At 38.2% G+C, this 27,999-nt stretch overlaps 1 protein-coding gene and 1 pseudogene across 4 annotated transcripts; one reads left to right on the top strand and one right to left on the bottom strand.

The window, feature by feature from the left end:
* Positions 1-26,349, top strand: Alkbh1 (alkB homolog 1, histone H2A dioxygenase). Of its 4 annotated transcripts, none has more exons than XM_078050596.1 (7): positions 80-218; positions 3,389-3,462; positions 4,360-4,468; positions 11,501-11,630; positions 20,921-21,011; positions 24,335-24,528; positions 25,302-26,349. In XM_078050596.1, exons 2-7 carry the CDS (start codon positions 3,451-3,453, stop codon positions 25,729-25,731), a joined length of 966 nt encoding a protein of 321 aa, XP_077906722.1. In that variant the 5' UTR covers positions 80-218; positions 3,389-3,450; the 3' UTR covers positions 25,732-26,349. The 4 variants fall into 4 exon arrangements, with proteins under 4 accessions (XP_040130409.2, XP_077906720.1, XP_077906722.1 ...); XM_078050595.1 differs by having other exon boundaries at positions 11,468-11,630; XM_040274475.2 differs by lacking the exon at positions 3,389-3,462 and having other exon boundaries at positions 1-218.
* LOC101967446 (DNA-directed RNA polymerase II subunit RPB11-a pseudogene) lies at positions 1,562-2,098 on the bottom strand (annotated as a pseudogene).
* Positions 26,350-27,999: the final 1,650 nt, after the last annotated feature.

Here is a 27,999-nt window from a genome sequence, read left to right as displayed (position 1 = left end):
GATATGCTTCCGGGTCAGAGCGGTCAGGGAGCGAGATGGGGAAGATGGCGGCGGTCGTGGGTTCTGTGGCATCGCTGGTGACAGAACCTGGGGAGGACGCTTTTCGAAAACTTTTCCGCTTCTACCGACAAAGCCGACCCGGCACCACAGACCTGGGAGGGGTCATCGACTTCTCGGCGGCCCACGCAGCCCGCGGCACGGGTCCTTTTGCCCATAAGGTACGTACGGAGAGAAGTGCGGTTCGAGTCCCGGCATCACCTCGTGCTGCTTCTTAAAGGGGCTTCTTCGCCCCTTTCGCCTGCAGACCGATGATCCTTGGGCTCGGAGTTGAACTGCCCACCAGCAGTCACGCTTGGCGACAAAACGTTATTCTGCGAGTTTAGTCACGCTTTGCTTCTCTGCCTCGGTCCCCAAAAATTCTGAGAATTAGTGTTTACTTCTTCCTTTAACTGTCCCCTTATGGTTCTACTTTATTTTATGTAAAAATCCCGTAAAAGTCTTTGTAGACGTTAGGGTAGCGCTCTGCGACTTCAAAACCTACTACCTACCAATCCCAGATCTGACAAGGATCTGCCCGTGCGAGTTAAGCCTTTCCAGTCAGGCTTCTCTCTGGGCCTTTAAGAAAGAGGTAGTTGGAAGGATTCTAAAATAATCCCCCCAGAATTCAAAGTAAATGTCTGAAGAGTGCATATGGAACCCTTCTTTATTTTTATTTTTACCACTGAAGATTAAGAAAGGAAATAGTGTGGAGAAGGTATTGCAGGGGAAATACAGCTGTGCTGCAGTTGGGTTTTCTTTACAATCACTTTAACCTTGAGAACCTATAATCTCTTAATGGGCCATTGATGTTATCCACAGTGTCCCGAAGAGGCATTCTTTACAAGCAGTAATAGTTCTCAATAAAACTAATGCTATCATTACCCCATACTTTGAGCTTAACTTCTCAGCAGCTTGATTTGTTAGCAAAATCAGTTATAGAGTTGTCTGAATAACATAGAATGTCTGCACCGAGAGTGTAATGTACTTGACAAGAAGAAAGCTTCAGAACCCTATTCAGCTTCACTTTCCTTTATTTTACCTTTTTTTTTTTTTTTTGGTGTTTTTATCAATGAGTGTTTTATTAAATTCTCTATTTCGGACATGAAATGAAACCTTGGAGCACTGTTTGCAGTTATGCAGGCCCAGCAGCTGAGGCTTCTAGAACAGATTCATGGATGTGCACAGGTTTTCTCAGCACCCCCCAGACAGAAGTCAGGGCCTCTGGGCCAGTCCACTCTGAAATGTGGCCCAAGTGTCTGTAACAGGTTATCTGCCTCCATCAAAGCCTGAAAATCTACCTGCTGTGAAATCACCTCTGCTACAACTGGGTTCTTTCCTATCATACTTTATTAGGAAGTTAAAAAAATTATTGTACAGGACACCTCAGTGTCAGGGAAGGGGGTCACAAGGAAAGCTGTCGGGAGTGATGGCTGGGCCTGGCCACTCCTCTGTGATGCCTGGAGAGAAGGGTGCAGTGGAGGTAGGAACTAGACTCACAGGTGCCGGAGCGCCTTCTGACCCACTATTCAATCCCTTCTTGCTAGTCTTTAATGGCCACCCTGAACCACTCTTCCAGCAAGGAGAGCTCACTGATGAGGTCTGTGATGGTGTTGGTAAAGGCCTCCTACAGGCTATAGGTCTGGCTGGTCTGCACACGGATGATGATCTTGTGCTCCAAGAGGTAGGGGACTTTGTAGCTGGCAAACAGCACTTGTGGATCCTTCAGCAGCTGTGATTTTTTTCCTAGTGTGTGGTCTTCTTTGTTGATGGTGAACAAACAGGCATTGGGCACCTTAGTGTCCTTGTTAATGGTGAAGAGCAAGAATGACTCAAAGGCTGGAGGGGCATTCATCTTAGCACCGCAGCTGGACCCAGACTTGAAATGGAATGGCTCTGTAGTTTATCTTAATGTATAAGTACATTTTAGACTATAAGCCACGATTACCCCAGACATTTTGTGTCTAGCTCAATACCCAAAATAACACTGCTGCAGTCTTGGCTAGGCACAAAATCACGAGCCACTCACAGCTTTGTAGATTCAAACAGCAATTCTTTATTCCCGAACTCACACCGGTCTCTACACATGTTCTGGGGAAATCCAAGTTCTGCCCGCCGCATAATTCACGTCCCAAATACTTTCTGAATTCCACGAGAGCTCAAGGGGAACTCAGGCAGCAGGAACGCCCTATTCCCAGCAGGAATAACCTTAAAACTGGAACTTCCCTAAAACCCAGATTGTCTTAAACCGGGAACGCCTTAAACCCAAATTATCCTAAACCGGGATACTTCCTAAAACTTGCAGGATACACCCTAAACCTGGATCCACCCTGGTCCTTGAGCAGGGTCACCTTTCTCAAAGACACATGCAATGTCACAGTGAATTTCCATTTAACATGGGGTACAGTACGCTGGCAAGGAAATTTCGATGCGTCATTCCTACTTGGCAATGGCCCTCAGCAAACACTCAAAAAAATACAGTGTGAGCTGGGTGCAGTGGTGCACGCCTATAATCCCAGCGGCTCAGGAGGCTGAGGCAGGAGGATTGCAAGTTCAAAGCCAGCCTCAGCAAGTTAGCAAGCTGCTAAGCAACTCAGTGAAACCCTCTGTCTAAATAAAATACAAAATAGGGTTGGGGATGTGGCTCAATGGTCAAGTGCCCCTGAGTTCAATCCCCAGTACCAAAAAAAAAAAAAAAAAAAATACAGTGTGTATTAAGTACATGAAAGCTTAGATGTTTAGTTCCTTGGGCTAAAGCAGATTTAAAATACATATTAAGAAATTGCTGTCATAAAACTGGTAAGATCAGTGGAGAAAATAGTCTGGCAAGAGAAGAAGCAAGAAAAACTTTTTTGGTGGGGGAAGCAAGTAATACTGGGAATTGAATCCAGGGCCTTGTGTGTGCAAGGCAAGCATTCTACAATTGAGCTATATCCCCAATCCTCAGAAAAACTTATTTTAAAAGCTCTTTGGGGGCCTGGGGTTGTGGCTCAGTGGTGGAGCGCTCGCCTTGCACGTGCAGGACCCTGGATTCAATCCTCAGTACCACATAAGAATAAATAAGTGAAGTAAAGGTATTATTTTTAACTACAACTAAAAATTATTATTTTTTTTTAAAAAGCTCAGTGGTTTGGTTTCATTCAGTTTGGCATATGGTTGAGTAAGTACACAAATTTCAACTCTGAAGATGTTGCTGAATTATAGTGCAGTGCAAAGTGTGGCCTTTTTAAGAAATCATGACAGTGTTTATCGGTTGGAAAACTCAGCTGATTAGGACTCTTAGAGAGTTCCAGATAATCATTTTATTATAAAAACTGGTTATACACCAGTCACTTGTTGCTATTTTGTCTAGAAATCTCCATACTTCAAAAGTTGGTAGGACAAAGATCACTTACCTTTGAAAGAGGACTTTTGATGTCATCTAAGGTAAGCCAGACCCTAAGTTTATTATTCATGGAAAAATTCTTCTCTTTAATGTCCTTGACTGAGTGACTGTATATAATGAGCCATTCTTAAGGTGCTCTATGTGCAAAGAAACTTTCATTAACTCCTAATATTTTTATGTAATTAACAACAACAAAAGTTCTAGCATTATCATTTCATCTAGAAGAGAAAAAATGTTCTACTTATAGTAAATAGGGTTCCCAGTGCTCTTTCTCATAGCTCTGTTTAAACAACAATCATATGCCAGTGCCTCAGAAGAAGTATTATTAGGACTAACCAGAGTAAATACCATTGTGATTTGGGATATTCCAGTACACCGCCCACTTTTTTTGTAAGTTCTTTTAAGAAGCAACCAAAGGTCAAGTGCAGTAGTACACGCCTGTATTCCCAGTGGCTTGGGAGGCTAAGGCAAAAGGAATTGCAAGTTCAAAGCCAGCCTCAGCAACTTAGCAAGGCCCTAAGCAACTTACTGAGACCCAGTCTCAAAATAAAAGTTAACAGGGCTGTTATTTGATTCAGTGGTTGAGCGCCCCTAGGTTCAATTTCTGGTACCAAAAAAAAAAGAGCAACTAAAGTATGGTCTCATAGGAAAAGGTAGTTTTGAATGCCAAATCCAGTCCACTTTAATTTTTCAATTGCCACTTAGCTAAATTTTATATAAATCTTTAATGTTTGTTAGCATATAGATGAGGAAACTATGGCTTTAGGAAGTAATTCATCTTAAAGTCCTAGAACAAGTATCTGGTGGAGCTAAGATTAGAATCCCAGAAGTAAGACTCTTAATATTGCCCCGTACGAGAAATTTCTGAAAGTTTGAGGTTCCTGGTGTTGATCTACAAAGTAGCTTTAGCCCTCTGGCTTCTGTTTCCTTCCTGCCAGGTCGTCAGATCTCAGTTAAGTGTGTCCTCAGTGAGTGAGCACGATGCACATAGAGCAGGACTTCAGCCAGTCAGCAAGTGGCGAGCCTATGGACTTGAAGGCTATCCTGGTGAGTGCACCTGACCTCAAAGGGATTTCTCTAATTTCATAGGAGTTATGGCATGTAAGGAGAAAACAGAGGCATTCTACTCCTGAACACATCCTAAATTGTTCTATCTAAGTTACCCATTTATTTAGCATTCCCAAAAGATAGAAGAGTAAGCGGCACCTGCCTTATATTGCAGAAAGTGGCCAACAACAAATAAAAAATAAAGATATTGACTCTGGGCTCTCTGTTACAACTGTAAACTTCTGCCAAAATAATTGCTTTAAATAGTAGAGTAATTCATAATGTCATTCCAGTCACATTCTCTAATGACATAACAACTTAAGACTTGTTGCTATCAAGGCTATTTAAAAAAGAATCACAAGTAATGATCAAAAGTTCTAATAGACTACTTTAGAATTTTTAATTTAGGGGCTGGGGATGTGGCTCAAGCGGTAACGTGCTCGCCTGGCATGCATGCGGCCCGGGTTCGATCCTCATCACCACATACCAACAAAGATGTTGTGTCCGCCGAGAACTAAAAAATAAATATTAAAAATTCTCTCTCTCTCTCTCTCTCTCTCTCTCTCTCTCTCTCTCTCTCTCTCTCTCTCTCTCTCCCTCTCCCTCTCTCCCTCTCTCCCTCTCTCCCTCCTCTCTCACTCTCCTTAAAAAAAAAAGGAATTTTTAATTTAGTGACGTTGAGTAGTTTACTTTAGAGAAAATAAGGTAAGAGTAATATTAATTAACTTTTTGACTCGTGGAGCTGTTGTAAACTAATTACTATAAACCATTTAGAAGATATAGAAATGCCTTATTTGGACCAAATAATCTTATATCTGCCATCCTGGATTTGGATTGTTTGTTTTTTGTTTAGAGGGGTCTCAGTGTTTTGCCCAGGCTGGTCTCAAACTTGTGAGATCAGTCCCCCCACCTCAGCCCCCTGAGTAGCTCAGACTAAGGGCATCCATTACCACACCTAGCTCTGTTTTTTTCTAAAAGACAAAAAGTTTATGTTACACTTATGATTTCCAATTTAGATCAAAAGTGAGAGAATCTTCAAAAAGAAATATTTGTTTTCATTGTACTGAGAGGTGGAACTTGGTTAGAGCTCTTACTACATTGTGACTACTAAAATATTTGTTGTTATGATGGGAAAGTGTAAACAGCTATATTGCTTCCTATAAAAGGCCTTGTGCTGTAAATTCTGTATGAATTCATGATGGAAACAGATGAGTGATGATGTTCAAATATGAAAACATCATTCTCTGTGAGTTTGGGTAATTTGGAATAAGTACATAAAGTTATATGCACTTATTCCTTGGAGGCTGCTCTTGATCTTTCAACTCTAGTGCCATGATTTTCTGTCACACTAAGCCTTCCTTTCTTAACAGGTTGTACTGCAAAGTTACCAATTTCACTTAAGTTTTGTATTACCCAAACTGATATACCTGCTTTTTTGAAGTTTTCTAGGTTTTCCTACTTAAGCCACATTATTTGGGTTAGAGCTTCATTATGTGAAGAATGTCTTCCATCTTCCCTGCCATTGTAAGCTGCATTAAATAGAAGTATAATGTCCAGGGCCTCTTGTTCTTAGTAAGAAAGAATATGTCTACTTCTGAATCTTACTTACCTTAAAGGAACCTGAGTATCCCTCTCCCATCATACACCCAAAGGACTTAAAATCAGCATACTATAGTGACCCAGCCACATCAATGTTTATAGCAGCTCAATTCATAGTAATTAAGCTATGGAATCTACAGTAGGTTGGTTCTCTTTAATAGATAAACGGTTAAAGAAACTGTGGTACATATGCACAATGGAATATTACTCAACCATAAAGAAGAGTGGAGGGGCTGGGGATGTGGCTCAAGTGGTAGTGCGCTCGCCTGGCGTGCGTGCGGCCCGGGTTCGATCCTCAGCACCACATACCAACAAAGATGTTGTGTCCACCAAGAACTAAGAAAAAATAAATAAATATTAAAAAATTCTCTCTCTCTCTCTCTCTGTCCCCCCCCTCTCACTCTCTCTTTAAAAAAAAAAAAAAGAAGAGTGGAATTATGGCATTTGCCAGTAAATGATGGAACTGGAGATTATCATGCTAAGTAAAATAAGCCAATCCCCAAAACCAAAGGCTGAATATTCTCTCTGATATGCAGATGCTAATTCACAATAGGGGAGCTGGGGGGAGTGGAAGTTCACCAGATAGGACAGGGGGGAATGGGGAAAGGAAGGGAGAATGGGAGTGGGAAAGACAATAGAATGAATTGGACATAACTTTCCTATGTTCATATGTGAATACACAACCAGTGTAACTCCACATCATGTAGAACCACAAGAATGAGAAGTTACACTCCATGTATGTATGATAAGTCAAAATACATTCTACTGTCACATATAACTAAAAAGACCAAATTTTTAAAAATAAAGCAAGTACTAAAAAGAAGGTGAGAAATGATACCAGGAGGCTTAGTCCAACAGTACAATAAAAGGACAACTGGAGTCTTTTTTTTGCAGGGGTGGGAGGAGCCTGAGTATACCAAACCTGTTCTTACAGGTCTGGAAACCTGTAAGGGAAGAGAGGACTTGAAGGGGGAATGTGACAGTATCAAACATTTGAAAAATGGTCAAATACAAGAAGGGATGGAAAGCATTAAAAATTGATGGTTAAGGGGCTGGGGTTGTAGCTCAGAGGTAGAGCTCTTGCCTAGCATGCATGAGGCACTGGGTTCGATCCTCAGCACCACATAAAAAATAAAACAAAGATATTGTGTCAGCTACCACTAAAAAATAAATATTTTAAAAAAAAAAAAAAGATTGATGGTTAAGCCAAGCTACCTGGACTTTTCCTGGCTCTACCACGTACTAACTGACCTAGGGAAATTTTCTTAATCTCTCCTGACCTCAGTTTTTTAATGTGTAAAAGATATAAAAATAGTGTTCACCTCACCCATCAGCAACTGTACAAAATAATCCAAAACAGATTAGAGTGGAGTAAAGTAGAGAGGGTAGAAGGGAAATTGACATGCTTAGGACAGTGCCTAGAACATCATAAGTGCTCAGTAAATGTTAACTATAAACCTATGGGTATTTATCAGAAAGAATTAAAAACCAATTTGCGCATTGCTGTAGATTTCAGAACTCAAAACCAAACCAGGTTCAATGGTACACACCTGAAATCCCAGCAAGTCAGGAGGCTATGGCAGGAGAATCACAATTTCAAGGCTAGCCTCAACAACTTAGTGACATCTTGTACCAAAATTAAAAATTTTGAAAAGAGCTAGTGATGCTAAAGGGGCTCGTGATTCACTCTCCAGTAAGGGAGGGAGGGGGGACTTAAGACCAATGAAGATCAATGCATGCAGATTAAAGAGAGGCAGATTTTTAACCCAGTAAAAGGAGAACAACATTGAAATGGCCTGAAATGGATTGCCTAAAGAAGCATTTAATTTCCTTTCACTGTTCAAGATATTATTAGATCGGAAGTATTCCTCCTTTAATATTTTGGGAGATGTTACCATCTTTATTTTGTGAAAAAATGATAATCAAAGATGATAGATAGTAGAATTTTTTTGTTTTTTATATCCCTTTTTCCCCCTAAAATGTTGGCTATCCTTTCACCCTCTCAAATTATTTGGAGACTATTTCTGCTAAATAAAATGTAAAATTAGGAACCTTAGTTGGGTTCTATGTCTTGGAGATGCATTAGAGGACATAGAAAGACTAAGATTAGCCAGGCATGGTGGTATACTCCTGTAATCCCAGCAACTCAAGAGAAGGCAGGAGGATCACAAGTTTGGGGCCAGCCTTGAAAACTTAGCAAGACCTATCTCAAAATAAAAAGGGCTGAAGATATAGCTCAGTGGTAGAGGCTTCTGGATTTAATCTTCAATATTGCAGCAGATCAGATTAGTGGTCAAACCATTAAAATGAATTTCTATGACTGATCAACTATATTTATTGCCCAGCCTTTTGCAATGATTTTTTTCTTCTTGCTGCATTAATTTACAGTATGCCTAAATAATGAAATCCACCAAAAAAAAACCAAAAACATTCAACTTTTTCTTAGGTAAACTCTGCTGTATGAAATTTCATTGGTACCGCCAATTTGCTAACTTTGGTCATTAGGCTAGTTCTTAGTATGAGCTATTGATAATATTAAATTATTATTATAAATATTAAATTATTGATATGATTAGTCAACTGCAGTAACCAACTCATCAGTGATTATTACTAAGCTGTCCAAATTTTTTCCATAAATGCAAGAATCTAAACACAAAATTTTAAGTTTTTTTAATAAAATATAGTACAATAGAAGAATCTTCAGGTTATTTTCTTTTTTCTTTTTTTTTTTAAAGAGAGAGTGAGAGGAGAGAGAGAGAGAATTTTTTAATATTTATTTTTTAGTTCTCCGCGGACACAACATCTTTGTTTTGTATGTGGTGCTGAGGATCGAACCCGGGCCGCATGCATGCCAGGCCAGCGCGCTGCCGCTTGAGCCACATCCCCAGCCCCTTCAGGTTATTTTCTATATATTTCTACTATATCAGTGCAGGTTCCTTTCTGTCAAATCTCATGTGGTTTAAAATCTAAAATTCTGATAGTGGACCACTGATTTTATTGTTCAAAGACTCAATTGATTAGAGCCTAGAATTTATAAGGTAAGGATCTTAGGTTTGTTTCCTGTCATCTCCGAAATGTGTACCATTGGCCCTGAGAGAGGGATTAATCAGTGAAGCCATGTTACCTTTCTGAACCTCTGTTCTCTCATCTGTAAAATTGAATTAATGAGTTTCTCATGAAGTTATTGAAGATTAATGACATAGCTTAAGGTTACTAGCACAATGTCTGACACTCAGTAGGCATCCAGTTTTTAGTAGCTACTATAATTAGTAGCTAAACATATTTGTTGTTATTAAACTTCACATTATCCTGTGTTTAAATTAAATGCCAAAAAGAAGAGAGGAAGCTTAGTTTAGTAATATCATAGTTGTTTTTGTTTTAGCCTCAGCCCTTGTCTTTATTATCTGCTTTTCAAAGTAATTCTCCTTGAGGACATTTCCATAGTGTGTTCATGATATAGACCAGGAGTTGGTGAGCTACAATCAGGGGCCAAACCCACCTCCCAACCTGGTTTTGTAAGTACAATTTTATTGGAATATAGCCATGCTTATTTGTTTACTTACTATCCATGGCTATTTTCTGTAACAGTGGCAAAGTTGAATACTAAAGAAAATAAATGACTCTCAAAGCCTAAACTATTTAATGTCTAGTCCTTGATAAAAAGTTTCCAGCATTTTACCTAAGCTAGATCTGAAATCCAACCAGGCATTGAAGAGCCTCTAATTATTTTCAACATTTAACTTAGAAATTCTTGAGCTTTAGTCTCTTCATCTGTTTTTGGTATACTTTGCATTGTGGGCTTTACATTAATATATAATGATTGCTTTTTTGTTTAAATTTTATTTTTTAAAACAATATCTTTATTTCACTTATTTATTCTTATGTGGTGCTGAGGATCAAACCCAGGGTCTCACACGTGCGAGGAGAGTGCTCTACCGCTGTGCTACAACCCCAGCCGCTTGTTTAATTTTATTATTGATTCCTTCTTGTTCCTCATGACTTTCCCCCCAGCTATTCTTTCTTTTGCGGAGATGGCCTTGCTATTTATCTGATTGGGAAAACCAAGTCTCAGGCAAGAACTTCTCAGCTTTTGGTGGCCCCCACACTTATAAGCAGATATTCTCATTCGTTTCCTCTAAGATGAAAATTTCTTCAGTTCAGTGACAGTTCTCTCACCCTCTTACTTCTCCTTCTTGTATCTCTTTCAAGACCTTGCTCTGTTTCTTTCCTCTCTTTTGTTTTTAACCAGTTCCTCGATAATGGCTCTTTCTTCACAGTCTGTAAGTATATTTAGGTCTTACCAATCCCTAAAACCCATAAACTTCCCTTTTAGTACTTTATTCATCTGTGACCCCCTACTCCTTGATTTCCTTTTATAGACAGGCTCCTAAAAAGAATTGCTTGTATAACCAACCATCTCTACTAACCTATCTCCAGGTACTTCCCTTTCTTCAAACAAAATTTTTCATCTGTAATTCTTAATTATTTATTTATGTGTGTGTGTGTGTGTGTTGTTGTTGTTGCTGCTGCTGCTGCTGCTGCTGGTGCTGCTGCTGCTGGAGATCAGACCCAGGCACTTGTACATGCTAGGCATGTGCTGGGCCATGACTCCAGCCTTATTCATCTCTAATTCTTGAGAAAGTACCTTTTGCATAGTATGTATTTTATATTTGATGAATGAAAACGAATCTTTTCCATGCTCTACTATTGAGCTACAATCCCCAGCCCCATGACTTAGAATTCTGAAGGAGGAACATAATGAGTCTGGTTCTAGTGATTTGAAAAAAACAACATTAGAACCAACTTCAGCCCTCCAGTCATCCATTACTGTCCCTGATGGGCACAGTTTAGCAGGGAGCAAACTGGCAAAGAGGAAATTGGTAGGTCCCAGCCCCCACATTATGAAGCCAAACTGAATATAGAGGAATGGATTTGAAGCTGAGATACAAAATAAATTAATAACCAGGGCTTCATTCATTATAGCCAGACTTTCAAATCCATATTTCAGTTAAATTCAGTATAAGAACTTCCTCTGTGCCGGCAGTAAATGATATAGGGAATTTGAGAAGTCTCAGATGATTCTGTAAATGATGATGCCTGGTGAAAATTAGAGGGTGGACTTTCAGTTCTAAAGTTTGCTTTGGGATAACAAAATGGACAAGTTAACTGTGTGAAATATTTGTTCCCTTTAAGAATAACCCAAAAGCCAGAGAGACTTGTATAGAGATGGGTGTTTGATAATTATCAAAAATTAATTTTTCATTAACTTGAAGCATAACCAAAAGATAGGGGGAAAAGGACAGAATAGTAGATATAAGGATGTCAACAAAAAGAAATGATCGGAATAACTAAGTAGAATTTTCCCTTCTTTTTTTTTTTTCCTATCTGTCTTTTGTATAGGATTTATTTTTATCTCAAACCCATTCCTCCCAGGGTACCAGTGGCACTGGGTAAAGCAGTGCCTGAAGTTATACTCCCAGAAACCTAATGTGTGTAACCTGGACAAACACATGGCTAAAGAAGAGACCCAGGATCTGTGGGAACAGAGCAAAGAGTTCCTGAGGTAAGTCTCATCAGTCAGAATAAAGTTTTAATACTCAGCTCGGATCACAACAGATCTTTGAATAAACTGTTATATAAGAATACAGTGAAAATGATTGTCCTGTTTTTCCTCCCTTGTTTCCATGCAAATACAACACAGTTGTTTTCCTTCCCTGACAACTTTTGGACAGATGCTTTGACATTTATATTAAATTGAGATCATTTTACAGATTTACTTACCATAGCTTAGATACTGAATTCATCCATATTAATCATTAGATGATCCATTTTTATTCATCATAAATCCTTTTTTCCTACTTAAAATGAGTTCCTTTGAACAGTTGTGGTATGCTAGGAGAAATATCATTGACAACTCTTTATCCCTACTTTCTTAGATGGAGTCAATGTGAATGCTGGTAGCTGTTTTATGAAAGGCCAGTGTTCCTTATGGGAAAAGAACTAGTATTTGTACCTTCACTCTATTTCAGTAATCATTCATTCATTCATTCCAAAAATATTTATTGGAAGTCATTTGTGTACCAGGTATGATAGTAGACATTGGATACACAAAACTTAATAGGATACTCTTCCTGTACTCAAAGGTCTGTAGCAGGAATTCATTGTCTATAGGAATGTTTATGATAGGCTCAGAAACTGTTATAATGGAGGCCAGAGGAGGAAATAATTAATTCTTCTAGGCAGAGCAGAGGTATCAAAGAAGAACAAGTGATTTTTTTTTTTTAATTGAGCCTATTAATCCTCTTTCTTCTGTTCATTTGAACTGATCTTCAAAAATGATTAAGGGGGGCTGGGGATGTGGCTCAAGCGGTAGCACGCTCGCCTAGCATGCGTGTGGCCCGGGTTCGATCCTCAGCACCACATACAAACAAAGATGTTGTGTCCGCCGATAACTAAAAAATAAAAATTAAAAAAAAAAAAAAAAGATTCCCGTTAAGACCATGGTACCAACTTTGTGTCCTCTTTGGTCTTAAGTGGCCCTAAGGCCACTGTCATGCTGATTCTAACAAGGATAATAGAAGATTTTCTTAAGTTGAGTGGGGAAAGAAGAACCAAAATGTAGTGATTTTCCTTTAAAGATTGTTGGTGTGTAGGTTGTAATACTATCAGGAGCAATGAGGAAAACCCTGTCATCAGCTATTAATACCTTCTTTAGAACTGAGACAAAAGTAAGATAAGATCATGACTGAGTGAAATTAGCAAGAGAGAACTTAATGTTATTAAATCAGTCTATGTTTTCAAGTAATTTCCTTTTTTCCTTTCTGAAATATGACTTCAGAAATCCCAGCTGTCTTCTAAGATAGCTCAGGTGAATCTATATAATAAATCATCCTATAGACAATGGTGGAATACACTGGTTTTTGTCTGATAAATTAGCAAGAATTTTTAAAAATTTATGTTCATATCTTATGTTGCCAAGGGTTGAAAGAAATTGCATCAGACATTGTACTAGGAACACTGAAAATCGATCAGGTACCTATCTATCACTTTGTGATGTGTGTTTCAGTTTTCTTGTGTGAGAAGTAAAGGTATTAGGAAAAGCCATTCAAGATTGTTGAATCATGGTCAAAGTCCTATGAACAATACACTAAGTTCTCCCCACTTTCCCAGAGTCTGTCAGAGATGGAGAGGATTTGTTGCTCCAAAATTCTCTTGGAGGTTCTGATTACCTGGTAATATCCTCCCACAATGAGAATCAGGAACAAGAGCATTTCTCAGGATCCTTTCACTTTGAACTCTAGAATTCTGCAGTCATTTTAAATAGGATATGAAGAAGAAATACTTGAACTCAGAAGCAAAAACAAGACTTCATAAAATTAGAGAATTTCAATTCTGTTTTGTTCAAAGTGAGTAGTATCGATATTGAGCCTTGTACAAGAAGCAGAAGACCAGATTAATCAAATATGGCATATCCCAGTAGTAGAATGCAATCATTAAAAAACTGTAAATTCAGTTCACTCACAAATATGGTGAGCCTTAAGAGTCAGTATACATTTAATTATTTCTCTCCATCTCTCTCCCAACCATCTTAATCTAAGCCACCATTACATCTTACCTGCAGAATACCACAGTAGTCCTAAACCTTCCATTGGAGTCTGCTCTTGACCCTCTGCTTAGAGGATAAAAATCACAACATTTTTCGTACAACTTCCTAGCTACTGTTTAAATCTCATGCAAAGTACCCCAAATTAGCACAGACTTTGTAAGTTAAGGGCACATCTCCAACAAGGCTACTACCTTTACTTCAGACACCAGCCTCAAGTTTGGAAGGTTTCCAAGCTATCCTCCCTTGAAACCAATGCTACAGATTCAGGGGAGTCTCATGATTTACCCAGGTCCAAAAATTAACTATAACTCAAGTAAGCACTATACTTTTTTTTTTTTTTTTTTTTTTTTTTTTGGTGCTGGGGATTGAAGCACTGTACTTATGATTACAGTTTTATTATAAAATCTACAGATCAGGACCAGCCAAATGGAGAGACATATGGAGCAAGGTCTGGGAACCTCCATGTCCTTTTTCCTGTAGACTCAATTCATGTATGTCATCCTTCTAGCACATTGGTTTTTTCACCAACCAGTAGTAATCTCCTAAACCTTAGCATTCAGAAGTTTTATTGAAGTTGCATTATTTAGGCATGATTGATTAAATAAATCATTAGCCGCATAGTTAGATTCCTTCTTCAGTTCCCTAAGTGTGATCCAAGGGCCTACCATGATTAGCAGTGACAGTCCTGTCATTCCAGAAATTTCAAGGGTTTAGAATCTCCCTCACAAGAACCAGGGACAAAGGCCAGCCAAATTTTTCATTATATAACACCATCACATTTTTTTTAAAAATCCAAAATCTTTTTCATGGCCTGTGAGCCCTACATGGTGTGGCTTCCAGCCACCTCTCTGACCTTATTTCCTGCTGTTCCTTTTCTGTAGCCACACTGGCCTCCATGTTATTCCATGAACACATCTGTACTGCTCAGCTTCTTTAAACAAGCTTCTCCTTCTACCTAGGAACCTCTTCCCTTGAATATCCAGTAGCTTCCTTCCTTAAATGTTTTAATATAAGAAAGGCCTTTCCTTATTCAGTCAAAAATAGTTCCCTACTTTCCCTCACTTTTTAATCCTCTTACATTGGCCTTATTATTCTCCAGTGTAAAAAACTTATCAAATATTTCTGAAATTAATTCATATGTTTTATATCTTTTGAATTTTCTATATTTATGATCCATTCAAAAATAAAGAATAGTACAAGGGGAAAATGTAAATAAGTAGCTTTGCTTTTTTTTTTTTCTCCACGTTTGTTTATGAAGTGCTTTGTATCTGTTTTTTTACATGAAAAAGGTTCTTTCCACTGATATCCTCCATGTGGAAGCAGAATTAAACCTTGTGCTTTTCTATACCTTTAAGACTTTGGTTAGGTTTTTTTGTTTTTGCAAGGCTGGGAATTGAATCCAAGCTTCACAAATGGTATGCAAGCAAAATACCACAGAGCTATATCCCAAGACCAAGACATTGGTTTTTTAATGCTAGTGTGATATTTGTTTTAGTGAATCAAGTCATCTGATTCTTCCTTCTTTCATTGTGTGCCTCCCAAAGCCTACCATCTTGAAAATTGTGTGATCTTAAGGCCTAGCATAGTTCTTTATAAAATATCAGAAGGTGTTCAGTAAATATTATTTCTTCCCCACCCTACCCCACCCCTAGTGCTGGTAAATGAACCCAGAGTAAATATTTCAATTATGATGATATCTCCTAGCCCAATAAAACTACACCACTAAGGGGCTGGGGATGTTGCTCAAGCTGCCTGGCATGCGTGCGGCCCGGGTTCGATCCTCGGCACCACATAGAAACAAAGATGTTGTGCCTGCCGATAACAAAAAAATAAATAAATAAATAAATAAATATTTTTTAAAAAACTACACCACTAAATTTGAAAAGAATTAATTTGAGGGCTGTATAGTAGCTTTCCTTTTTGTTTTCATTAATTTATTAAATAATAGTCAATGGTGTCTTAGAAAATATTCAATGCTAAAACAGCCACGAAGATGAATAAAATTCAGTCCCTATCTTTGATGAAAGGATTTAGAAAAGGAATTTACAACATGGAAGGTTATGTACTTTGAGGAAGTTACGTGGTGCTGTGGGGCATAGTGTAGGGAGAGACTGGGAAAAAAGACTTCCAAGTAGAAGTGAACATAAAACATGTATGAAAAAGCAACTTAGGAAAATCTGGTAGTTCAATAATATAGTGAGAAAAAATAGCGTTTTAATAGAGGAAAATTGAGTGGTTCAAGGCACAGCCATGGAAGGTAGGACTTGTGGGAAATGCTTGGCAATGAACTAGAAAGGTTAGTTAGAACCAGATTATAAATGGGTTGTCAAACAACAATAAGTGTTGATTAGGGTGTCGGGGAAAGGGCACACTCATACATTGCTGGTGGAACTGCAAATTGGTGCAGTCACTCTAGAAAGCAGTATGGAGATTCCTTAAAAAACTTGGAATTGAGCCACCATTTGACCCAACTATCCCACTCCTCAGATTACCCAAAGGGCTTAAAATCACCATACTACAGGGACACAACCATATCAATGTTTATAGCAGCACAATTCAGTAGCTCAATTATGGAACCAACCTAGATACCCCCAGTAGATGAATGGGTAGGGAAACTTCGGCATATATACACAATGGAACGTTACTCAGCATTAAAAGAGAATAAAATCATGGCATTTGCAGGTAAATGGATTAAGTTGGAGAATATAATGCTAAATGAAGCAAGCCAATTCCAAAAAACCAAAGGCCGAATATTTTCTTTATTATGAGGATGCTGACTCATAATGGCAATTGGCGGAGGAGCATGGGGGGAATGTAGGAACTTTAGCCAGGGCAAAGGGGAGGGGGAGGAAAGGAGGGGGCAAGAGGGTAGGAATGATGGTGGAACGAATTAGACATCATTACCCTAAGTAAATGTATAAGACATGAATAGTGTGAAAATACTTTGTGTACAGTGTCTTGAAAAATTGTGCTTATGAATTGCATTCTGCCATTATGTATAACAAATTAGAATAATTTTTTTAAATGTAAAAAAAGAAAAAAATACTTAAATATTGTATTAAATATTTCTAATTTAAAAAAATTGATTGTATGTAGACTTTGTCTTGTGAAGAGTAGGCATTTATCCAGATCAGTACCAAGACTTTTCACTCTAGCAATCTGATTCTTAAGACACTAGAGAAAATAGTCTGAAAACAGTGGCTGTAAAAGGCAAATTAAGAATTTAATAGTTCATGAAAAAATGATAAAGAAAAGTCATTGTCAGTAGAGTTGGTTATCAAAAGATTATGAAAAATGAAAGAAAAGAAGAAAGCATTATCCACAGATTTCTAATTGGCAATGAGGATAATATGGAGGCTTTGAGTGGAAATGAGGATTGACAGAAGAGAAGAATGAGCAGATTATCCTGAGTGTAGTTTGGGGCATATTAATTTTGAAATGCCTGTGTTATATCCAAGTGGGGATATACAGCATGCCCTGGGAATAAGGAGCTGAACTTGGGAGCAAAGTCAGAGATGAGATGAGAGTTACACACAAAAATCACCATGAAGTAGTGAGAATAGATGTGATTTTCTCTCATTCCCCAAAAGAGAAAAGAAGGTCATTGGCCTTAGGCAGCATCAGTGCTGGGTATAGAAAGTAGAGCAGAAGACCCTGAGCAGCCAGAGGGATGTGAAGGAAAATAGAAGAGAACACTGTTAGAGGCGGAGACAAGAAAATATTTTCAATAAGAAGAGACAGGCCAGCCATGTCAAGTAGGCCTAGGATTTGACAGTTAGGTGATGGTATTGAAGCTAAGAAACTAATTTTGGTAAAGTAATGTAAGCAAAAAACAGACTGTAGTGAGGGGAGAGTAAAGATGGCAAATTCTGAGGGTTTTTTAGAGTTTAATTGTGAATGGAAAAACACATATGGGGCAGAGAGGTTGGGATATGGGCAGGGTGGCTTGAATGAGAGGTAGAGTTGGAAAAAAATTTTTTTGTTCTTTTGTCTTAAGTATGCAGAATTGTTAAACAGTGTAAGAGGAAGAAACAAGTGCAGAGGAGGACTTGAAAATAGGAGAAGAAAGATTTATTAATGAAGAAAGGCCCCAGAGTTTGTATGGGGGAAAGGATATAGTATGGGTAGAGAATTAGCCGTGGTGGAAGAAAATACGACCACTTCTGAAACCAGGAGGGAAGGATGGAATAAAAATTTAGAGAAATGTAGAGGTATAGGAGAGAAAAATTGAAATTGGACTGTATCATTTAGGCCTCTGTCTCATTAACCTAAAAGAGGGAGTAAGAACAAAACTGAAGCATTGAGATGCATGGTGAAGGCTTCAAACAGAAGCTGGAAGGTTGAATGAAATAAAATATTTACAACATAACAAAGGATGTTAGCAGTTAAAGTAGCATTAGAGGTCTACTCCTTATGATTGGCAATATCGAGTTGAGAAGAGACAAAAAACTGGAAGGACTCAAATATTGAAAAGAATGGGGCTCTAGGATTAGGAGATTGAAGATCAGGTTCAATGAAAAATGAGAGAATAGGGAAGGAAAGAAGAAGGCTGTGGTCTTAGAGGAAAATAATCAGAGTTGTAAAAGACAATTCTTAAACCATAAAAATAATTGAAAAAAGCCCGGTGTGGTGGCACACAACAGTAATCCCATCTACTCAGGAGGATAAGGCAGGAGGATCTCAAGTTTGAGGACAGCCTGGACTATTAAGCAGTACTACTCTTTCTCAAAAAAGTCTAGAGATGTAACTCAGTGGTGGAGCACTAAAGTTGAAAAAACAAATACCCGTAGTAGGATTTTGAAGATTTTTATCATAAGTCTTTGTGTATGTGGTGCCAGTGATTGAACCCAGGGCCTGTGCATGCACGTCAAGCACTCTACCAGCTGAGCTAAATCCCCAGCCCATATCATAAATCTTCAGACTTTATTCTGTCCTGAGTAATTTTGTTCTCCCAATGATTCAACTAATGTTCCATTCAAGCAAGAAAGTAAAGAAAATGCAGTGCTTAGTTATGGCTCTGGTTTACCCACTGTACAAAAAGTAGACAAGCAGGCCAAGAGTTCATTTCCTCCCAGTTAGGGTTCAGTTGGAAGCAGTGCTTTAGAACATGATTGCTGAAGAAAATGTCAACACTTACATAAGGCACTTAGTCATTACAGAAACTGTACAGACTGCCATATGAACACATTCCCTGGGGGAGAAGGTGACCAGCCCACCCATTTATCTTCCTCATCCTAGTGCCCGGAGGACATAGTGAGGTCAGGGAGCATAGTATGTTTCTGTTTGCCATGAGAGCCAATAATTAGGGTCTGCATTCTTGAAAACATTCTTTTGGATAATTGGATACAAATTTAAAATTAGGTCAAGGTGCCACCATATTCCTACTTTGTTCAGGGTGGCTTGAATGGAAGCTCCATTAATGCTGATCCTTCTTGGTTTCCTCTTAGACAAGTCAGGTTTTAAGGGAGAACAATTTATGCCCTTCAGTGATTCTTCAGTGTTTCATGCTTTAAAATATTCTGGATGTGGGTTAAGTTTGGCCTCATAATGTTCACAACATTCAAGAATGAATTTTTTGGAATCCTTGTTACCCAAGAGGCCCATGGAAACAAGATGGGTTCCTAAGTAATACTGTAGTGCTAAGACAAGAAATGTATTATGCTGGCCAATTCTGCTCTCATATGATGAGGGCAAATGTTAACAATTGTTGGCTACTTTCTTTCCAGAAAATACAAAGGTAAGAATTGAAATCAAGTTCTCAGAAAAGGATATGAAATGAATTGAACCTACCTCAATCCTAATATATTGCACAAAATATATGTATTATTACCTTCAAAATGGAAAAATTAAAGATCACTTTCTTGCACTCAGGAAGCTTTTAAGTTATTCTTTTCTTTTTGTTATTTGGACTGGGCTTAAAATTTTGAAAGTAAGACTGCTCTGACTTCTTTTCCATCCTTGGACTAGTCTTCCTGTATAAGGTAAACCTCAAAGTCTTTCTTACAATGATTCAGTTAACCTAGACCAGATTATAAATTCTGTGAGCACAGATAGCATCAATCCCTGAACTCCTTGCTAGACATCAAGAAAAGTGAGCACCACTTACTGTATGGGCCTCCATTGGATCCTTCACTTTTGCACTTTTGTGCCCATGTTGCCTACTGTGTCTCTCCCTGTTTAAATGCTGGCCATTCTTTGTCACTATGTGCAACTATCCAGCATATCTCAAAACCTTAAGCTGGCTTTGCACTTATAGCTTTTTCTTAGTTCTCATACCCTTTGAAGTCTCTGCTATTCAGTTTAGCTAGACTTTCTGTTGCCTTTAACTTTCCCTTTATTTCTACCTAAACTTTCCATTTTATATGTTAATTTCCTGTCAGAATGTAAATCCCTTAAAGGAGTCTCATCTTTTTTGGTACTAGGGATTGGGTCCAGTCTTAACCACTGAGCCACATCCCTGACCCTTTTTTTTTTTTTTTTCATTTTGAGACAGGGTTTCACTGAGTTGCCTAAGGCCTCACTAAGTTGCTGAGGCTGGCCTCAAACTTGTGATCTGTGATGCCCAGCTTTTTTTTTTTTTTCCAAGATTGATTAGTGATGAAAATTATAATTAACTATATAAAATGATTAGACCTTGAAATTTTAGATTTTTGGAGATGAACCAAATAAGCTTCCTCTTTAGAAAAAGAGTAGTTAATATCATAGATTTATTTCTTCAGATAAAACAATTACAGGAAGGGTACCTCTGTTTTACTGACACCTCCTTTGGTTTGAATAATGGATGGGCAGAAACCAAATCAGTTTCAGTGGTGCCTTAATTGTTAGTTGAGCCTCAATTATCTAAGCTATATTGTACAGGGTTAAGTAAGTCATGTTAAACCAGTTTTTTTTTTTTTTAATTGTACATTGTTAGTGCTTTCAGTATCATTAACAAGTAAAGACATTCCTGTTATCATTTTGTTTTGTTTTCTTGCTTTATCATTACCGAGATGCTAGAAAATTTGTCATTTAAAGTTGATGCCATTCAGCAGAGGATTTAGAACTAAAGAGTAGAAATTGGAAAGGCTAATATGTTTTTTACTGTTATTGTATTCTTGGTCAACTCATTTATATGTTTTCATTTTCTTCACCAACCTTGTTTAACAGCTTAAACCGTGGAATACTAAATTTAGACTCCAGGGTTCATACAGAGGGCTGTTGCTGATATTTGAGATGGACAAATTCTCTATTGTTGCCAATTTTTGCAGGTATAAAGAAGTGAATAAACGGAGACCCCGAAGTCTACTAGAGAAATTGCGCTGGGTAACCCTAGGCTACCATTATAACTGGGACAGTAAGGTATTCAAATTTTTTCATTCTCCATTTATGTGCTTCATTTTTTCTTCTTTTTTTTTAATATTTTTCAGTTGTGGTTGACATAATACCTTTATTTACTTATTTATTTTTTTATATGGTGCTGAGAATCGAACCCAAGGCCTTGCACGCGCTAGGCGAGCACTCTTCCGCTGAGCCACAACCCCAGCCCCCATTTATGTGCTTCTTGAGCCTGAATAGTTGGATTTCTTCCTAGTCAAGCTTAAAGTATCACCCAGGGACTATCTAGAGCATAAGTTATTCATAAGGTTATTTTTGTAGGGTCTCTTTATTTATGCCCTCCTTAAAAATCGCCCTTCAGTTATCTCAGAAGAAATGAATAATTTATCAAGAGAAAATTTTGTCTGCATAAGCCCTCAGATCATATTTTGCATCAAAAGTCATCAGTCCTGTCTCAGAGTCTGCTTCAGGATATAGATTTCTTTTACTGTTTCCAAAAGCAGTTCTCAGTTATCTTTATATTCATTATTGTTTGAAGTTTGTTGAGCATTTATTTTCTACACGATATGTGCCTGGAGTTTACCAAAAAAAGTTCTCTATACTTAACAGTGTTTTCTTCCATCAGTCAAAAGAACTTCCAAGATACCTTTGCTTGCCAGGAGATGCCAGATAAATGTCTGGCCAGGAGAGAGGTGGGAAAGAATTTCCTATAGTTAAGAAAATTCCATGTTTTATTGAGCTACAATTTCTTTTCTGTCCTCTGTGCTTCAGAAGACATATCATTTCTCACTAGTAACACAGTGTCTCGTGTCTCAATGTTTACCACCAAGTAAAAGAATTCTAAGATTAAACTGAGGAATGGGGTAGAGATCAGTGGTAGAGCATTTGCCTAGCATGCGTGAAGCCCTGTATTCCATCCCCCACACTGCAAAAAAAAAAAAAAAGTAAGTGGAGGCGGAGTAAAACATATTGGTATAGACCATATTCTCTGCCTAACCAATTACTTTCTAAAAACTCTGTTGTTTTAGTTAACCCAGCTTATTAATAAGTTTATTAACTGGTTCATGTAATGTTACTTTTTAAAAGTATGTGTAATATAATTCTTTCTTTCAGTGACACAGATTCAGTATGAAACTAGATGTTTGTATTCAGGAAAATGGCCATATGATGGTCTTTGTGTTAGACAGTTGGTGTTTAAATCCTGTTTGTGAGTAATACCTGTAAAATGATTACCATAGTGCCTGACTATTCTAGACAGTTAGATATATTAACACAAAAGGAAATAGCATTTTTTGTTTTTTTAAACAGGGCCTTGCTAAACTGTCCAGACTGTCCTTGAACTTAGAATCCTACTCTCAGCCTCCCAAATTGCTGGGATTACAGCCATTTACCACTGCTCCTGGCAGCTCTTGTTTTAAATATTTTAGATATATTATTATTCCCAAGGACCTCAAGTTTAACCTTGTTTACTAAGAATAATGGAAAGTGAAAAATTATCAACAACTCTGAATGAGAAATCAAAAGTTTTAAAAAAAGTGAAAGTTTAGGGGGTGGGACTTGACAAAATATAGTATTTTTAGTTAAAAAGAGAGAATTAAGTATGATTGACAAAAAGAGAAAGAGTAAGTGTGTAATCCATAGACAGTTTGGACAGGTTGGAAAGCCTGAAAGGTAATTATTTTAACCATAGCAGAGGCTATCTAGAGCTACAACAGGAGGCCTAACTAGTTGATCTTCTAAAGGAATAAAACTTAAATTGACACAAGGAAACTTTAATGTTCTGTAACTATACCTTTAGTTTTAAGAATTAAATAGGAGCTTTTCTTATTTGCAGTTCAATAGAAGAAGAGAAAATTAAAAACAAGTTCTAACCAAAGATTTCACAGAAGTTTTCCTTGTACCTGAAGTTAAAGTGCATTTCTGGCCAAAGTAAATCCCTTCTATCCAGAGCCAGGACTATTGCTCCAGCTAGAATATATCAGGAAACTAGTGGATTTGTGAGACAAAAGTGGATTTTCTGATCACATTTGAGGTTGATTTGGCAATGGAAGAGGTGGGAATAGAGGAGCATCCAGAAGGGAAAGGCTGTGTTGGGCTGCTGCAGGCATGCACAGCCCAGAGAGCCCTCAACCTCGTCACACAGGAAACCTAATGAAACCATAGCCTTGTTATTCTTATGAATTGTAGGCAGGAAGATCTTTTAGAAAGGCTTTCTGCCCTTTGTTTTTTGTGGTGGTGTTCATTTTTATGTGTGCTAGAGACAGAAGGTATTTGTAATCCTTAGGTGCTAAAAACAGAAGCAATTTGGAGAGATAAGTGCTGAGAAAGTACTTGTTCCATTTTAAGGTTCTACCTTGACCATGATATGAGTCAGATGTTTTGAGCATGTCATCTCATCAGATTGACCACTGAAATTGGCACAAAGCCTTGTTGCAAGGTAGCTTATAATATTTAAGTTGCCTTTTAAAAATTTTTTTTTAAATTTTTAGGATAGTTTTAGATGTACAGAAAAGTTAAGAAGATAATACAGCAAGGTGCCATATCTAGTTCCACCATCTGTTAACGTCTTTCATTAGTGTGGTATTTTTGTGGTATTTTGGCTGGGAATGTAGCTCAGTGGTAGAACACTTCCCTAGCATGTGCAAGGTTCTGAATTTGATTCCAGTCACCACAAAAGAAAGAGAAAACAAAAAACTAGAAATAAATTAATTAACCAATAGTGTAAATTGTAATTAAATTATAATTTAATTCAGAGTTTCTTAATTTTTAACAAACATCCTTTTTCTGTTCTAGAATCTCATCCAGGTTACTGTATTACATTTAATTATCATATTTACTTAGGCATCTCTTGACAGTGACACTTTTTTAAAAAATTTATATTTTAATTGTAGTTGGACACAATACCTCTATTTTATTTATTTATTTTTATGTGGTGCTGGGGATTGAACCCAGGGCCTCCCACGTGCTAGAGGAGTGCTCTACCACTGAGCCACAACCCCAGCCCTTGACAGTGACATTTTGAGTTGACTTTTTATCCTAAAAGAACTGTCCTGCTTAACATTAAAGTATACTGGAGAGTGGTGTAATAATCACTTCATGTGTAGACTCCATGCACTGTGAGTCTGTGTCCTTTGCAACTGCATAGCATGCTGTCTGCTCTAAAATAGGTGTTCAGTTTTTTGAGTGATTTATTATTTGATTATTGGATCCCTCTGGACAGGTAGATAATGCTGGCTAATACTACTTTGGAAATTAGAGGATTTTAAAGTAGTAATTAATCTTATGCCACAGTTTACTATTCCTGAGATCATTGTTTATTTTTCTTATTTTCTCTACTTTTACCAAAGAAATACTCAGCAGATCATTACACACCTTTCCCTTCTGACCTGGCTTTCCTCTCAGAGCAAGTAGCCGCTGCCTGTGGATTTCAGGGTTTCCAAGCTGAAGCCGGTATCCTGAATTACTACCGCTTAGATTCCACATTAGGAATCCATGTAGACAGATCTGAACTAGATCACTCCAAACCCCTGTTGTCATTTAGGTAAGCTGGTTCCAAAGATTTTGAGTTACTTTTATCATTTCATTATTTTCTTTAAAGAATTAAGCTAAAATAAAGACATTAAACTTTCTTTGAATGGCTGGATTCTATAATCTTTCATTTCTGGGCATCTTAACAATGTATCATAAAGTAAAATTAGTCTTCTATGAGCAACGCCCACATAACAGTTACTTTTTCTCTTTAAGTTGCATGGAGTATGCCTTTTATAATGAAAGATATCCTCTGTGTTCTGTGGAAGAAATAGGTAGAAGATCATAAAGCGAAGTGAGCAGCTTTTTTAGAATAGTAGAGCAAAATCCAAAAGCCTGAGTGTTTACTCTGGTCTCCCTAAACATAACATTGGTCTTGAGTACAATGCCAGTATCTCAACAAAGAAAGTGCCTTTTATAATGAGAATTCATACCCCCATTTGAATCAAATGTATGATATGTCAAGATCATTGTATTGTCATGAGCAACTAATTAAAAAAAAAAGAAAAAAAAGTGCCTTTTATTAATGCCTTATCTTTATAATGAAGGAATGATACACAGAGTAAAGAATGCAATTTTGAAAGACTGAAGTCTTAAAAGATACATCAATAAAACTTTATATGGATAATGTTAAAACTCAGTTCTTCACTTGCTTATTTACTTCATCAAATTTTATTTCCAAAAGAGGAAGATTAAACTGAATTGCAAATGATGAAGTTGGCAATAACTTTGACAATGATAGTTAATAACAGAAAAAACTTCCTATTTTTACTTATTTTTTTGTAGCTTTGGACAGTCTGCCATCTTTCTTCTAGGTGGCCTCAAAAGAGATGAGGCCCCCACAGCCATGTTTATGCACAGTGGTGACATTATGGTGATGTCAGGTTTCAGCCGCCTGTTGAACCATGCAGTCCCTCGAGTTCTTCCACATCCTGAGGGAGAAGGCCTACCTCACTGCCTGGAGACACCTCTCCCAGGTGTCCTCCCCAGAGATTCACTGGTAGAGCCCTGTTCTGTGGAGGACTGGCAGATATGTGCCAGCTACTTGAAAACTGCTCGTGTTAACATGACTGTCCGACAGGTATTAGCCACAGACCAGGACTTCCCTTTGGAACCCGTGGAGGAGAAAAAAAGAGACATCACCATAGAAGGTTCCTGCCATCTGGATAACCAGAATAGCCAAGTAAAACGGGCCAGGTTGCACCCTAACAGCTGAGACATGGAGACAGGTCTTATATTACCACGGACTCTAGCACCAGGACAAACAAAAACAGACAGGGAAGGACTCATCATAATCACACTGTTGCCTTGAAAGCCATCTTGAAGAGTAAACTGCCTTCACTTTGCTCAGACACAGTCTAATCCTAGTGAGATGTCAGCAGTGATGTGTGTGGATACAAAAGAGGTATAATGGTCCGCACAGCATTCTCAGCTTCTGCCGTTACCTTGAGGGAGGTGGAAGTAAGTTTACAGATCTGTGGAATCTAAATACCTCAGATTTTACTCCTGGAAAATATAGCAACACTGCCCCAGTCATCACTGAAGTCTTTGATCTCTTCTGCCATCTTCACTGGCTCTCACAGAGGAATTGCATGTATGGATGACCATAGAACTGTATTGTCCCCTAGAAAAGAAATTAATCGTAGCCATCAATTTTGCCTAGAAGACAAATATATGTAAACCGAACAAAAGGGGAACAGTAGTTTCTCCACATCCTGTCTCCAAACTCTCCCGTTGGCTTTTTAATGCAGTTTTAATTATTGAACTAAAAATGTCCCGAAGGTGTTCTGTTACTGTTTTCTCCATGAATAAACTCACTTGGTTTTAAATTAAAGATCTGTATCTGTCTTTGAGGGTTAGTCTATCTGGGATTGGGTTTTTCCTCTTTTTATTTGCTGTATTGTTCAGCTGTGAAGCCCTCTGGCTGTTTCTGCCCTACACCACCCTGCTCTGCCCTAAGTATTCTCTGTGGCTGTCTCACAGGAGAGACACTTGATAGTCCAATCACTACTCTCATGTCTGATGGTAGTCCATAACCTGCTAAGAAAATGCATGAAGCATCAAGTCTTCATCTTTGTACCCCCACCAGCTCTGCACACTGTACCTGCAGCAAGTACTTTACATTTCTCTGGACCTCTATTTTTTCACTCATAAAATGGAGAAATATTTACTGCCATCTTCCTAGGGGGAATTTTGGTAATGAACAGGGAATTCAATGCTCTTTTCTAGAAACATGATGTAACATTGTTGTCTTATTACTACTTGGGCTCTAGAGATATCCTAATTCAGTATGTTTGTGTGGCAGTGGGCCAGAAGCCACTTTGATGCCTAGTGTTTTTGATGTGTCATGTGGAATTTGCATTTCTCCTCTGTCCGTCTCTTTTGTTGTGGTTGTTTGGTAGGGGGTGGTACTAGAGATTGAACCCAGGGCACCTCTACCACTGAGCTATACTGACAGGCTTTTTTTTTTTTTAAGACAGTGTCCTGCTAAATTGCTTAGGGCCTCAATAAGTTGCTAAGGCTGGCCTTGAACCTGTGATCCTCCTGTCTCAGCCACGCAAATAATGAGGATTACAGAAGTACACCATCACAGCTGGCCCCACGAGGTACTTTAAATATGACCCACCTGAAACCAACATACTGCCATTTAGTAAATCCAACAGAGTTCACCCTTAATGCTAAAACCAGTTGCTGCTGCTTCAGCTGATTATCAGAAAAGGGCTTTGGCTTGTGCTTAGGAACCATGTTGTGCCCCAAAAAATCCAAAATAGTGCTGGGAATATAGCTCAGTTGGTAGAGTGCTTACCTCCCATGCATAAGGCTCTGGGTTCAATCCCAGCAACACACACACACACAAATCCAAAGTAGTAGACTCATTCCATGAAGTGTTCATGCTATGAAAAGCAACTGAGGCCAGCCAAGGGAGCAGATGCCTGCCTCCCATCCCATGCTCCCCTGGGAATGTGCTCATTGTGTGGCATGGTGAGAATTGCTACAGTGTTTCTTCTCTTGTCCTTGCTCTCTTCCCCTCCCTCCCTATTTTTGTTAAGCACATATAATTGAAGGTATATGAATGCAATCCTACTTGGTCTTTGACCATATGCAATAAATTATGTAATTCGTGGAAAAGGAAAAACTCTACATTTACATGAGGAGATCCCACTAGGTTTTAATTGTCAACCATTTACTTCCTAAGTTAGATGTCAGCAAATTATGACCTACCTCCAGTTTTTGTTGTACTGCCCACAGGATAAGAAAACTTTTTACATTTCTAAGGGGCTGGAGTGGGGAGGGGGCTGATGTCAAAAGAATAATACTTTGTGAAACATAAAAATTATATGAAGTTTAAATTTTCAGTCCATAACTAAAATTTTGTTGGAACCCAGTCACTCTGATTGATTTATACTAATCTGTGGGTACTTTTGTGTTATAAGGATGGGGCTGAGTGGTTGCAATAGAGACCCTACAAAGCTACAAAGCCAGG

Source organism: Ictidomys tridecemlineatus, chromosome 5 (assembly GCF_052094955.1).
Source record: "Ictidomys tridecemlineatus isolate mIctTri1 chromosome 5, mIctTri1.hap1, whole genome shotgun sequence".
NCBI classification, from domain to species: domain Eukaryota; kingdom Metazoa; phylum Chordata; class Mammalia; order Rodentia; family Sciuridae; genus Ictidomys; species Ictidomys tridecemlineatus.
The sequence above is the reverse complement of the archived record's forward strand: the minus strand, read 5'-3'. Positions and strand labels throughout refer to the sequence as shown.